Source organism: Jaculus jaculus, chromosome 13 (genome assembly GCF_020740685.1).
Source record: "Jaculus jaculus isolate mJacJac1 chromosome 13, mJacJac1.mat.Y.cur, whole genome shotgun sequence".
In the NCBI taxonomy this organism is placed as follows: Eukaryota; Metazoa; Chordata; class Mammalia; order Rodentia; family Dipodidae; genus Jaculus; species Jaculus jaculus.
The window spans coordinates 87514550-87528559 of record NC_059114.1 but is presented as its reverse complement, the minus strand read 5'-3'; the positions used below and the strand labels follow the sequence as shown (position 1 = coordinate 87528559).

Genomic DNA, 14010 nt, shown 5'->3' with positions numbered 1-14010 from the left:
CCCAAATAGAATCAAATCACTAACAATTTCTGCATGTGGTCACAAGCCTTTTAAAGAAATACGCAATTACAAAACTCCTGGTTTTCAATTCAAGTATCCTCTGTGTATAAAGACCTATGAGTCATTTTATATTTTAATTTAGACTACAGCATCTAAATCTATATGGAGAAACTGACATGCGCTTGCCTCATTTCAAAGAAATTTGCATGATGAATGTCCTGGTCTTTATTAAGAAGCCCTACTGACACACTGTGTAGGCACTTCCATGGACCAGGAGTGAAAAGTGAAGAATTTCCCTTTTCTGGCCAATGGAGGGAAAACCAAGGAGCCGTTTTGAGGCTGCACAAACGCCGTGCAAAATCTTCAAAGGCGGTTGTGAGGTACTAAAGAAAGGCTAACACTCCCCAGCAAGAAAAAAAAAAAAAAAAAATCCTAGTACCGAGGAGAAAATGAACTTCCTGGCTGGGAAACTTTTTCAAAGTTCCTCTGCAGGAAACCTCCTTCGCGGGGCGGGGAAAGTCTTTGGCTCTCCGGGGACCACTCGCTGCTAAGTTCGCCTCAAGTTTTCCCCGCCCCTCCCCCTCCCTCCTCTCCTCAACCCCCAAACCCTGGGAGCCACCGGCAGATTGTGGGCGCAGGTACCTGAGAATGTGTTCGCAGCAGACCTAGACGCGAACCGAAGTGCCACACACCTCCAAATAGGCCCCATTCACCAGCAACCCCTGGGGAGTCCCCTGGACGCCCGGAGGCTCATCTTACAAATTGTGCGTGCGTGTGTGTCCAGCCTATAAAAGAACAATGGTGAATCGGATCCCGCCACACGTTCTTCCGCGGCAAAGGGCTCTCGGGTGGAGCGCAGGGTCCGAGGCCCTGGGCGGGGACCCCCCTGCACCCTCTAAAAGGCACACTGCCCCTTTAAAAGGCCGCGCATCTCCAGGCCAGCCTTCCTCCCCGGGGCTCCAGCTGTGATTGACGCTGGGCGGCGAGAGGAGGCGCTTGGTGCTAACAAAAGTCCGGCCCGCGGGCGCGCCAGCCGCGCCGGGCCACCGTCTCCGCCTGCCCGCCCGCTCTCGGGTCCGCTCGGGGCACCGGCAACAAGTGGCCAACGCGCCCCGCCCGGGGGAAGCGGCGATCGCGCCGGGGCGCTGCACGGAGGCGGCGGGGCGGGCTCGGGGCGCGGGAGGACCCGGCCCCGGCCGGGCTCGGGGCGCATGGGGTCCCCGCGGCGGCGCCGGCTGCTGCGCGCCCGGCCTCTGCGCGGCCCGGGGACGCGGCGTCTCCGCGGCGCCGCCGAGCGCGCGTTCTAAGGGAGCGCGGCGGCCGCCGACCGTGGCCGCGCCCTGCCCGCATCCCCGGCGGGGGTCCCGAGCGCCCCCCCGCCCAGCGCCGCGCGGGGACGCGCCCCCCCACCCCGAGCCCGACGGCCGAGAGCGGGGCCCGCGGCGCGGCGCGGCGGAGCTGGCGGGGAGCGCGCGCGGCTGACCGCGGCGTCCGGCGAGCCTTCCCCGGGCCCCCCGCGCGGGACGGGCGCCCCAGCCATGCAGTGTCCCGGGAGGCGGCGGGCGTGACGGCGACAGGATGGGCGCGAACAATGGCAAGCAGTACGGCAGTGAGGGTGAGTGGGCCGGGCGTCCCCACGCTCCGCGGCGGCGCGCGCCCTCGCTGGGCACCGCGGGCTCCGTCCTCGTCCGCTGGTCAGCGCGAAGTGGCGACCCGCGAGTGGGCGCCGCCTGGACCCTGCGATTCCCCGTGCGTCTCTCTCAGAGCACCCCGATCCCTGACGTGCCCTCCCTGCACACCTGGGTTTAGGGGTGAATGGCTTGGCAGAGGCGCTTTTGAAAAAACAAAGCGATGGAACTTTCCCAGGTCTTTGTGCTTTGGTCTCTGGACATTCTTGTAGCAGGAAAGAAAGAGAAAGAAAAGAAAAGAAAAGGAAAAAAAAAAAGAAAACTTTTGGAACAAGTTAAGCCTCCACTCTCTGCTAACCGCTCTGCTCCGACCGTTTTTCAGAAGTAACCACCCGTGGGGTCCCGCGGGGCGTGGGTTTGGTCGGCAGTTGTGTCTGGGCCCTCTCGAGGCTCCCCACGGGCAAAGGACCATCTGTTTCTCGGGGGCTTGGAAATTACACAGAAATATTGCCTGTCAAGCGAGAACTTGGAAGTTGGGGGGACTTCTAAACTCCGCCCACTCTTAAAGGGATGATGGATGTGTGTGGGTTGCTTTCCCAGTCCCTCCTCCTCCTCCTCCTCTTTGCATCAGACGGGTAGTGTTTTAACTCCGTTGATTAACTGCGTGCCCCCGATAAGCACAAGACAAAAGCCTTTTCTGCAGTTCTGGAGTTTGAGGTTTGCGTCTAGGGAGTGAACTTGGCCGAGGGGAGCGAAGAGACCGCGAGTGGGTTTTGCAGCCTGCCCAGGAGGACCGGCGGTGTCCAAGGAGGGGCCAGCCCTCGCAGACTGACCGCTGGGAACGTGGAATGGCTGTGCAGCCTGCGGTATTAGGGAAGCGCTTATCATCCCTTTGAAAACCTGGAGCCAATGGCCACAAAATGTGGGTGTCCCTGGCGTTTCATTTCTGCTCATTCCTCAGCAGCCTTGTGAAATGACAGTGGAAGCCCCCACCAATCCGCATGAACCTTTTGTTTAAATCATGTTTTGAATTCCATATGCATATGGAATATATACATATTCTTGTCCTAGGCAGTTATTTGAGAGAGAGCTTTTTTTTTTTTTAAAAAAATATCATTTTTTTAAAGTTATTTTTTTTTAAGACAGCAAGTGTGAAAGGGCACGAAAAAAGATTATTGGAGGATCTTAGGCACTCACTCCCTAAAAGGTCTTCAAGCTAATGTTTTAAAAATGTGTGGAAAAATGAGTGATGAAGCCTCCTAACTCCGAGGCATTAAAAGGCTCCCAGTAACTGGCTTGCATGGGGGTGTGATGGACTGCTCTCCCTGAGCACTGCTGGGGAGGCAGGAGGATGGCCTAGGAGGTACAGAGTCACCCTGTGGTCCTCCAACAAAACCTTTGCAGGGTCCTCCTAACCATGACAACTTGTTCTTACATCCCAGCCTTCTTGCACGGAGAGGTGCAGTGTGTGGTATATGACGACTTCCTGTCTAAACAGCGCAGTTTTCAGCCCCTGGGAGAGAAAGAGGAGAGACAGGGAACTAATGTTCTCCAGCTGTTACCCGGAAACGCTGCCTCTGCATTTTCACTTCAGCTCAAGTCAGATTTTACTGGGATCAGATTTAGATACACTGTGGACTTTCATAGGAAAAACCTCCTGTGCTCAGCTGATGGGACCAATAGGAGCTTTCGGGAGGTGACTGTGAGTTTTGGCTGGAAAGCCACCCTGTGTTTAGTTTTTATCAAGTCTTTTCAGATGAGTCAAGATTCCTCCGTGATAGACCAGGACGAGAGAGAACAGAAGTGACATGACCTTCATGCCTCCTCCTGCTCCCTCCTGTCCCTTTCCCTCCTTACACAGCGCCTTCCCTCACGACAGGCTTCTATGTAATTGGCCGTAGTAAATACTCTGGTGTTATTGTATGATAAAGTCTGTGCAGAGAAACCTGTTGGAATTTATGTCAGCGCTATATTTCTTATCTAAAATGTGAAAAACCAAAGAGAGTGAAAACAACCTGTAGCCACAGTATCTTCTACCAAAGAGTTTTCTACTGATGCAACTTACTCTAGGCATGGTGTACTTCAACATACAGGGGGAATTATGAATGAATAAATGCCTACCGGTGTAGCAGGAGTTTGCTCAACTCTGAAACCCTGATGTCCGCATGCACTTAAGAACTCGTTTACTCGTTCCTGACAGCTGACACCGTGCACAGAGCCTTTGAATACCGTACACCCTGTGGCCTTATGCGAGGTCTCCCATGTCGGTACTTGACTTTCGCCTGCTCTTGAAAGTACAGCTTACATTTAAAAGGGTGTTTTGGGAGGTGCACCTTTGCAGGTGCAGGAAGACGGCTTCTTCCAACCCGGTGTGGTCCAGCGGTCAGTGGGCTCTGAGCCCCCCGGGAGCTTTGCATGAAGTGGAGTCTTGGGTTCCTTCTGGAAGTGTGCACTGATTTGTCATACGTGCGTTAGGGTTTGGGAAGTTCCTGTGTAGAGACGACAGTGACCACTTGGGAGTCGTGAGCTTAAGTCTCTTTTCTACTTGTGGTGTCTCTCTTATGTAAAAAGAAGAAAGACATTCCTCAGTGACGTGATTTGTCATTAGCGCTTCCCTGAAGTACACGGTAGCCAATCGTTTTCATTTTCGTTTTGCTCTCCTAATGCTTTTTAGTGGACCACTTTGAGAAGGTTAGCCTTGCAAAGACTTGTTATAATGAATAGGGAAGTGAAGACTTATTACCAAGAAAGCAGGAAAACGCCTCCTGTACTGTCACCCTTCCGTCCGTCCCTCTCACCTCTGTCTGCCCAGGCACTCCCACTTTCTGCTAATTCTGGTCCCTAAACCCTTGCTTTTTGACATCAAAGGTATGTGTAAGTCCAAACTGGTGACTGCACAGTGTTTTGTTTCTTGCCCTAGATTCTTGGTAAATATTCTGATTAATGGTCTGCCTCTAGGCCAGCCTTGGATTCTGCTTCTGGGGGGTGGGGTGGGGAAACAAACTTACCACAGCATTCTTGATCTCTAGCTTTCTAGAAACATAAGCTGATGTCTAAATGATTAGTGTGTCCTGGTAAATTCCTTTATGAAGGGCTATTTTTTTCTTCTTCTTTATCTTCTTTCAGAAAGTGTAAGTTACAGCCCATGCATAGAAGTCTGAAGAATGATTTTGGGGATTCAAAGACATTAGAGCCATTAGCTTTGACTCCAGTTAAGCCAAATAAACAAACCTCAGTTCAACCAGGAAGAGGGAGTAGCTTTCTCTGCCTTTTAAGGCGTGTGAGCTCCACATCACTTACTCAGTGGTTTCAGAGCTATGTCTACTCTGTTTCTGCAGGTCACAGGCAGTAGCAATGTTAATGGCTCCTTTGCAAAGCCTTGGGCGTTGTTGAATGGGAGCTTCAGAGGACAGAGACGTGGCGTTTGAGCCCCTGGTAGCTCACTGCTCCACAGGCTCCTTTCACCATCTCAGATGCATGCTGTCGGATGAGGACAGCTGGCTGCTTGAGAGCATAGATCATCACAAATCCACAGCTACCTCAGAAACACATCTTTACATAATAATGATGGCAGTTAACACTTACTGCATGCTGACCATGTCCGTTCAAGTCTCTAAGCACGTGACAGTTACCGGTTTCCTTTATTTGCATGCGCCCCCTTCTACCTGTAAGGAAACGCACGGTTAGGGATGATGACCATTTTCCCAGAGGATCACAGTGAGTGGAGGTGTTAGAACTTCGGGCCAGGTTTGGGTAAGCCCCGAGTTCCTGGGGCATTTACCAACCAGCAGTACATGCTGTATTTTTTGCTTGCTGCTCTGTGACAGGGACTTCAAGGGCCTTGTGTGTGTCGATGGGGAAGGAAGGGAAGTGAGACAGCTAACACGCGTGGAATAAATCCGTAAACCACGTGGTCTGTTACAAGGGGCCTAGGTCTCTTCTCTGAATGACGAGAATTGGCAGGATAGCATAATGGGAAGTGTGGGAAGGAGAGAGTATTGTACCTTTAATTAGTCACCATCGGCCTCATTGGGAAGTTGGAACTTACACCAAGCCTTAAAGGAAATGAGCTGGACTTTGAGAATCTAGCTAGCCAGTTGCTGCTTTTTTTTTTTTTTTTTTTTAATATTGTATTTATCTGAGGTGGGGAGAGGGAGGAAGAATGGGTGTGCCAGGTCCTCCAGCCCCTGCAGACAGACTCCAGTCACATGCGCCACCTTGTGCATCTGGCTTGCATGGCTACTGGGGAATCGAACCTGGATCCTTAGGCTTTGCAGGCAAGCATCTTAACTACTAAGCCATCTCTCCAGCCCCTGCTGCTGTTTTTTAACTGCTCAGTTGTTTCACTGAAGAGAATATTCTTTATGTCTATTTCCAGGAAGTAGCTCTACCGTGCGTGGCTTAGGAAGAAAAGTTATTTCTCACAGTTCTAGAGGCCAAGCGAGACACTAGAATGCCTGCATTGTGAGGTTCTGGTGACGGCCCCTGCTGATGCTGTGGCCGCCACTCTCTCCCTCCGTCCTCGCATGGCCACGCAGTAAAGAGGCCTCACTGGCTCTGTCCTCTTCCACATTCCCCAGCCCCAATCATGACAGCTCCCCCCTCACGACCGAGTCACCGCACATCAGCCCACTCACTAATAGTGACAGTGCAGTGAAGGTTTCAATATATGTGTTTTGGGGGCCAGCAGACATTTATTCCCTTGCAGAGTGTAGGGTACAAATTATCCTTCATGCAAAGTCTCCCCATTACCATTCTCCCCAGGCAAATGCTTTGGGGCAGAGTCCGTCTGGGCAGCCGACATAGTCTTTGGTCAAGATTCTTTGGTGAGAAGTTTCACCCAATTATACTCGATGATTCCTGACTGCACTTAGGAAGAGGCCCAGGGAAGGCTCTGCAAATGTAATGTTTGATTATTACGTTTATTGTGGTTGCTGCCTGACTTGCTGGAGTTGCACCTACTGGCCGGGAAATGCCTTCCAACTCCACCATCATTCTGAGATGAAAATAGGTCTTCAGCTCTTGCCTCTGGCAAATAATTCCATTCTGATACAAATCAGGAGATGAAAGATAGTGTTCCACACAGTTTGGTTCAAATAAAAGTATCAGTGTACTTAGCAATACCACGTTTGGTCTGACAATGAGAAGTCTTTTGAACATTTAAAACAAGAGAGAGGACACAGAGGTAATGTTTCTTTCCACTTGGGAATCAACTTGTGTAAGCATTGTCTTAACTCCATCATTTGGAACAAAGTGAATTCTGGATTAATTTTGAGTAATTAAGAATCACTTTGCCCTTAGCCCATATCTGCTGTTATCTCTGGAAGCTGTCTCCTGAACTTTGGTTGACTGCTTGAGTGGTGGATGTGACTAGATAGTATGCATTTTAAGAGGGCTTAGGAACACATGACAATATGCGACAGCCTCTGCAATAAAATCTACAGTACACCATTTCCCCCGTGAGCGAAGAAAGGAATAAATGAAATTTAGAGGTCGTAGTACAGGAAGGACTGTCACGATGAACATTAAGGCTCAGAGGGTTTACGATGTATGGAAGTGGAAGGAAGTTAGATTTGTCTCAGCCTACAGAAGGAAGGAGCCCTGCTTAAGAATGATCCGAGATGTTCACGTCTGAGCTGGGCTACCTGAGGAGAGAGTCCTCACTCGGACAATGTATCACAGTGAAGGGGGTTGGGCTAGAAAGTTCTTTAGGTAAGGCCCTCAACTATCTAACCCTAAAGGAAGTACCATAATTAGCATTTTGTCACATGTGGCTGTGTCTCATGGAGGGTTACTGTCTGGTTCTAACTCAGGTTCCTATTTTCTCGCCTTAATGCATCTCTGTTATTTTAGTTAGCTGTTGAAAAGAACTCCTGTGACTTTTTTTGGATTCATTATCATTCTCTTTCTCTAATATTAATATTAACGTATAAGCATATAGATGTGTTTCTATCAAAATATATTGGTGTACATCATTGGCAAATTATTTACTGATTGTATCTACTTCTGCCTTCTGCAGGACATAACTGAAAATAGCATTTAATAAAAGACTTCTTTTGGGCAGTGTTGTTGTCCTGACTCTCCTTAGAGTGTTTCTTTTTAAAAATTTTTTTTTGTTTATTTTATTTATTTATTTGAGAGCAACAGACAGAGAGAGAGAAAGAGGTAGATAGAGAGAGAATGGGCACGCCAGGGCCTCCAGCCACTGCAAACGAACTCCAGATGCATGCGCCCCCTTGTGCATCTGGCTAACGTGGGTCCTGGGGAATCGAGCCTCGAACCGGGGTCCTTAGGCTTCACAGGCAAGCGCTTAACCGCTAAGCCATCTCTCCAGCCCACTCCTTAGAGTGTTTCTATTGCTTCAATGACCCTTACAACACGCAAATCTCCCACGTATGAGGAGTCCTGTAAATAAATGGTGCTTATGAGAGGTGCCTTGAGTCAATGTCTTAGCTGTGTACCTGAGACGCTGATTGGTATTACTGATTGCCAGTATCTGTGGGAAGGCGCCTGCAGACTATCACACCACGCACTACTGGCATCCTGCTCAAGAAAGTCCGGGTGGTCACCCAGGCCGCTGCTGGCCGGGCCAGGGCCGTCCCTCCTGCCTTCTCCCTTCCGAGTGGCAATGAAGTCGTTATCAGCGGGACTTCCCCAGAGTGTGCGTGTTGCTGTTGCTTGTGCGGTTACCCAGGTCGAGACCTCTTCTTCCATTTGTTCACCACATTAATCTCTGCACAGGATAAAACTCAGCCTGAGGAAGTTCATATTCTGAACGAGAAACTCGAGCTCTGCAGGGGCCAGTGTCTTGGCTTAAGGCTTTCCTACTAAATAAATACCTGGGGCCGGGTTTTTATAAAGAGGGGTGTTTGTAAGCTCACAGGTAGAAGTGCAAAGGCCCGTGTTACTGATGGATGGTCTTTTGGAAAAGTGTCATATGGCAAGAGACAGAGAGTCCGTGTTTACATATGTGTGCTGGACTCTGTCATGATGCCGTCAAGATTTAGTCATGCAGCCACCTTGGTGAGCTAATCTACTAGTTAGCTGTTCCCCAACAACTCTACCTCTAAATATCATGGTCAAATTAACTTTCTACCCTCTCAATACTTCATGGTGGAGATCAAATCTCCATACATTTGAACCCTCTAGGGGACACACTCACACGCCCGCTAAACTTAGCAGCCAGTGCTTTTGGACAAGATGGCAAATGCCGATTCACAGGAAGACCCTATCATTCTATCATGGTAGACGTGAATACACGCTTAGAGGAGGTGTTTCTAGGCATTAAGACACTCTCTAAATTATGCAGACCTAGACCTGTGTCTATGGTTCCTGAAATGTCTAGGAGATGTGTATGCTTTCTAAAAACATGACAAAACAGAACTTCTTACTTGGAGGAGTATCTTAGGCTGTTAGTAGAAAGTGTTTTTCTTCAAGACTCTCGTTAGCTACTTTTTCAAAGCTTCATGTTCCATTTCTCGCATGGTTTAGTTCAAGGGTAGTGACTCCCGTGAGTTCTGTACATGTGAGGACGTTGGTAGTCTTCGGCGAAGGGCAGCCAAGGACGGCCAGCCTGGCAGCTTCCAACTGAGTAAAGATCACTGGAGGCCGTTGGGCAGATACTTTCAAAACGTGCTAGTTAATACCCAAAAGAGGTCTAGCTTTAAAACTTTTGACATGAGTAATCACTAACCATCTCTGAATTTTCCTCGGTAATGAAATGAAAACACATGGTCGACATTTTCCCTGTTCCATGGTTGAGGTAGTGTAGCCTGTTTCTGGAGCCGTAAATCTCTATTAGGTTGTGCGTTAGATGTGCTCATTCTATCAATTCCTATTGAAATTCTTAAACCAGTAACAAAATGAAAAACAGTTGTTCACACTGCATGAACTCATAATTGTAACTCTAGAAGCCTTGAGCAATGTGTAGAAATGTTATTAAAACATTTTTCTGTTTGCTACCCTTTCTGCGGTAAATTCCTCTGCTCCATTTTCCGAGCAAATGTAGCAGTGGAAAGACAACCAGAATTTTTACAGAAAAAATTTTAGGAATTTCTCTTATACTTGTGGATTGACCTTCTCGCTGCAATGAGCCACTTTTTGGCAAGGTGGAAAAGTCAGTTTATGTGTGTACTTGAAGCTTTCAGTTTAGACTCTTGGGTCAAATCTTGGGAGAAGCTTAGTTAAGTCCATAATTAAGGACAAACCTTACACATTCAAACTGTCAATTGTAGTTGACGGGGCAGAATCTGGGAAAAAGGAAGGAGGTATGAGAATGGTGATGGAGGAGGAAGAAAGGCCATCATAGAGAAAAGGAAGTAAAGGACAAATTGAAGTTGATGGGAATCAGAATATCATTTGACCTCTAATATAGAAAAATAAAAACCACAGTGTTTCATGTAGTTCTTTCTTCTTAGAACAGGCTACCTTATAAAACAAAATAGTTACTAGTAGAGATCTCGAAGGTTTGGCTATTGCTAAGTTTATTATAGTTTCATTCATCTTAATGACAGTATCTAACCAATCAGGTGTGGTGGCACACAGCTGGTAGGCTAGCCCTTGGAAGCTGACCTAGGATTGCTGTCAATTCCAGACCAGCATGAGCTACGAAGGGAGATCCTTTTTGAATAAATTAAAAAAAAAAAAAGTAGCTAACCGTGACTGAGCTGCCAGCAAGCACCACTTCTTCTCTCAGTACCTTATACACAGTCATGCTCATTCTCAGGACAACCACCAAGGTGGGCGCTAATTATTTTCCCCCACCATGGGGGTACATACCCGAGCTTCCAGGCTGACCCCCAGCCCCCAAGTACACAACAGGTGAGGGGTGTCTGGAGCCACGCGTGAAATGTGTGGCCATTTCAGGGGCTCTGGCTCCTCCCTGTCACTAAGCTGATGATCTGACCCTTCTGGTTGCAGCCGACATCTTTCTCGATCTTTGTGTAGTTCCTTTGTTTCAGACACTCTCCGAAGTAGTTGAAGGGGAAAAGAATTAACAGTTCTTGGGAACAGATGTTCAAACATGAGCAGCACCTTTTCTTTTAATATTTTATTTTTAATTTTTAAAATTTATTTATTTGAGAGCGACAGACACAGAGAGAAAGACAGATAGAGGGAGAGAGAGAGAATGGGCGCGCCAGGGCCTCCAGCCTCTGCAAACGAACTCCAGACGCGTGCGCCCCCTTGTGCATCTGGCTAACGTGGGACCTGGGGAACCGAGCCTTGAACCGGGGTCCTTAAGCTTCACAGGCAAGCGCTTAACCGCTAAGCCATCTCTCCAGCCCAAGCAGCACCTTTTGAAGGAAGCTGCAGGTTACTTCGTGTGGCTCTCCCAGGGCCAGATCAACTGTGCATCAGGCATCAGTCTGCTAGTAAATTGTCAGGCTACCTAGTACATGCTAATAGCTTTATAAAATGATATTCAATCATTAGCCTGTCCCTTGGTGGCTACAGAGTGCGAAGCCCAGCGGAGAAGCTGCCCTCTTGCTTCCCGAGCGCGTGGTTGGCATTCGCTTGCTCTTCGTGCTAAGACAGCCCTCTGCTCGGGTGCCCTGGCACCCGATCAAGAACCACGGCTGGTGGGAGGCCAAGGAGTGTGTGTACACGGTCTTTACCCCACAAGTAGCTTGCCGCTTCTACCATATATTTCCCTCTGGCCGAAACACTGCAGATTTTCAGGTAGCATCTACATATGGGGATTTATGTATTTATTATACATTTGAGAACTTACCTTTCTATGTTGCCAACTCCCCAAGGAGGCTTTCCATCATTTGGTCAGTGAAATTGCATTGCAAACTATCAAGCATTATCAGGCCTTAATATCATTTAGCATCACAAGAACCAGGTCCACTGTGATTTCCAGCATGTGCTAGGACCCCGGGGCCTTGGTGTGTTGGTTGCTTTGTCTCAGTTTAACAGTGAAGATTTGAGGGGGGGGTGTCATTCTGATTATAAATTTAGTACTTTTGTCCTTTATATAATTGCTGTCCTTAAAGTGTTACAAGACATAACATAACTACACTCGATTATCAGTAGTTCTTGGTTCCCTCCCTCCCTCCTTCCCTTTCTTCCATTTTCGCTCACGTGTGCTGTATGTTTTATGTACATGTATGTACTCTTGTGGCAGCCCGTGTGCTCACCTGCAGTGGTGTGCACGGCCTACGTTGGCCAGGGGTCCCGCTCCATGGCTCTCTGTCTGTTCTTGTTTGAATCCGGGTCTTTTACTGACCCCAGAACCTTCCATGTTTTTCTCTAGCTCTAGTGATAGCTAGTTTCCTGCTCCTCCTGCAAGACTGAGATTTCCCATATTTTTCTCTTTTAGTGTGGATTCTGGTGATTTGAACTGTGGTGGTCTCAGGCCCCCTAAGAACCTTATGGTTGCATGGGAAGCACACTTAGCTACTGAGGCATCTCTTGGGGCTATTTTGTAAAGTTATTTTTATTTTTATTTGTTTGACAGAGAGAGAGAGAGAGAGAGAGAGAGGGAGAGAGAGAGAGAGTGTCAGGGTCTCCAGCCACTGCAAACGAACTCTAGACACATGTGCCACCTTGTGCATCTGGTTAACGTGGGTCCTGGGGAATCAAACCTGGGTCCTTTGGCTTTGCAGGCAAACACCGTAACCACTAAGCCGTCCCTGCAGCCCTCATGGTGCTATTTTTAGTTGCTGCCCCATAATGATGACAGTGACCTGTGTTATGCAGTACGAGGAACATTTAGTTGCTTTTGCAGCCCCACCAGAGGTAGAGAAGTCTGGAACTCTATGGTGCAGGGAGAATGTGGGGTAACTTTGCTGTGTGAATGTTCATGGCTCAATGGTATTACTCATTAGTGTGCCCTTGTTCATTGGTAAAACAGAGCCGAGGCTCCTTCCTTGTGAACCTGTGCTTGGGACATTTAGAGAATCTAAAATTGGAATCCTTAGCATTGCTGGAGTCCTGATGCTTTCCTTCATCTCATATCTTTATTTTATTATGCAAGCCCAACAGATTGGCTTGTTTTTTTATGAGTGTGTGTGTGTGTGTGTGTGTGTGTGTGTGTGTGTGAGAGAGAGAGAGAGAGAGAGAGAGGGAGGGGGAGAATTGACGTGCCTGGGTGTCCAGCACTGTGATTGAACTCCAGGTGCTTGCGCCCCCATAGGTGCACATGCAACCTGTGTGCTTACGTCACTGTGTGTCTGTAGTTTGCTTTCAGTGGCTGGAGGCCCTGGCATGCTCATTCTCTCTCTCTCGATCTCTCTCTCTCTGTCTCTTTCTTGCTGTCAAATAAATAAACAAAATGTTTTTTTTATTTTTTTGCTCATTTTTATTTATTTATTTGAGAGTGACAGAGAGAGAGAGAGAGAGAGAGAGAGAGAGAGAGAGAGAGAGAGAGGCGCTCCAGGGCCTCCAGCCTCTGCAAACAAACTCCAGACATGCGCCCCCTTGTGCATCTGGCTAATGTGGGTCCTGGGGAATTGAGCCTTGAACCAGGGTCCTTAGGCTTCACAGGCAAGTGCTTAACCATTAAGCCATCTCTCCAGCCCAAAATGTTTTTTAAAAGCAGCTTTCCCTGGAATTGTAGCTCAGCAGTAGAGTACTACCTAGCCCATGCAAAACCCTGAGTTCAATTGCCAGTACTGCACATGTTAAAAAAAAAAGACACTTTTAGCATAGCCAATTCTGTTGAGGGCATTCTAATTAGAAACTTTACTTTCTATTTTCTTTGATTTTTTTTTTTTTTTTTGAGGTAGGGTCTCACTCTAGCCCACACTGAACTGGAATTCACTATGGAGTCTCAGGGTGGATCTTGAACTCACAGCGATCCTGCCACCTCTGCCTTCACAATTACATTTTCTCCTTGGTAATATTAAAGGGAAAATGAAATGCATGCTCTTAAGCACTGTTGAAGGCAGTTGAAGATGATTTCATCATCAACATCTGATACCACTGCACACTGTTCTCATTGATTGGCATGGAGTAGAATGCTATTGTGTGCATTTTATTGAAGATTGAAATGTTTCATATTTACTTCAATTGATGTGGGAATTGGGTCTATACAATGACTTAACTCAAGCTTTAATCTGGAAAACATTTTAAGAGCCTGATCTTTAAGTTAATAAATAATTTCCTTTGGATGTATATTCTCTCTATTAAAAAAATCATGGCTTGGGGCTGAAGAGATGGCTTAGTTGTCAAGGCATTTGCCTGCAAAGCCAAAGGACCTCGATTTGGTTCCCCAGGACCCACGTAAGCCAGATGCAGAAGGGGGTGTATGCATCTGGAGTTCGTTTGCAGTGGCTGGAGGCCCTGGTCACACCCATTCTCTCTCTCCCTCTTTCTCGCAAATAAATAAAAATAAAGTTTAAAAAAAATCATGGCTTTTTGGGCTGGAGAAGTTGCTTAG

The 14010-nt window shown here is 47.9% G+C and overlaps 1 protein-coding gene across 1 annotated transcript in view; it reads left to right on the top strand.

Moving 5' to 3' along the window:
- Positions 1-1500: 1500 nt before the first annotated feature.
- Fbxl7 (F-box and leucine rich repeat protein 7) overlaps positions 1501-14010 on the top strand; it is a 394580-nt gene continuing 382070 nt past the window's right edge. Inside the window, exon 1 of the mRNA XM_004652536.2 lies at positions 1501-1615. Within this exon, the coding sequence (XP_004652593.1) occupies positions 1579-1615 (37 nt within the window). The 5' untranslated portion in view covers positions 1501-1578. The remainder of the gene's footprint in view (positions 1616-14010) is intronic.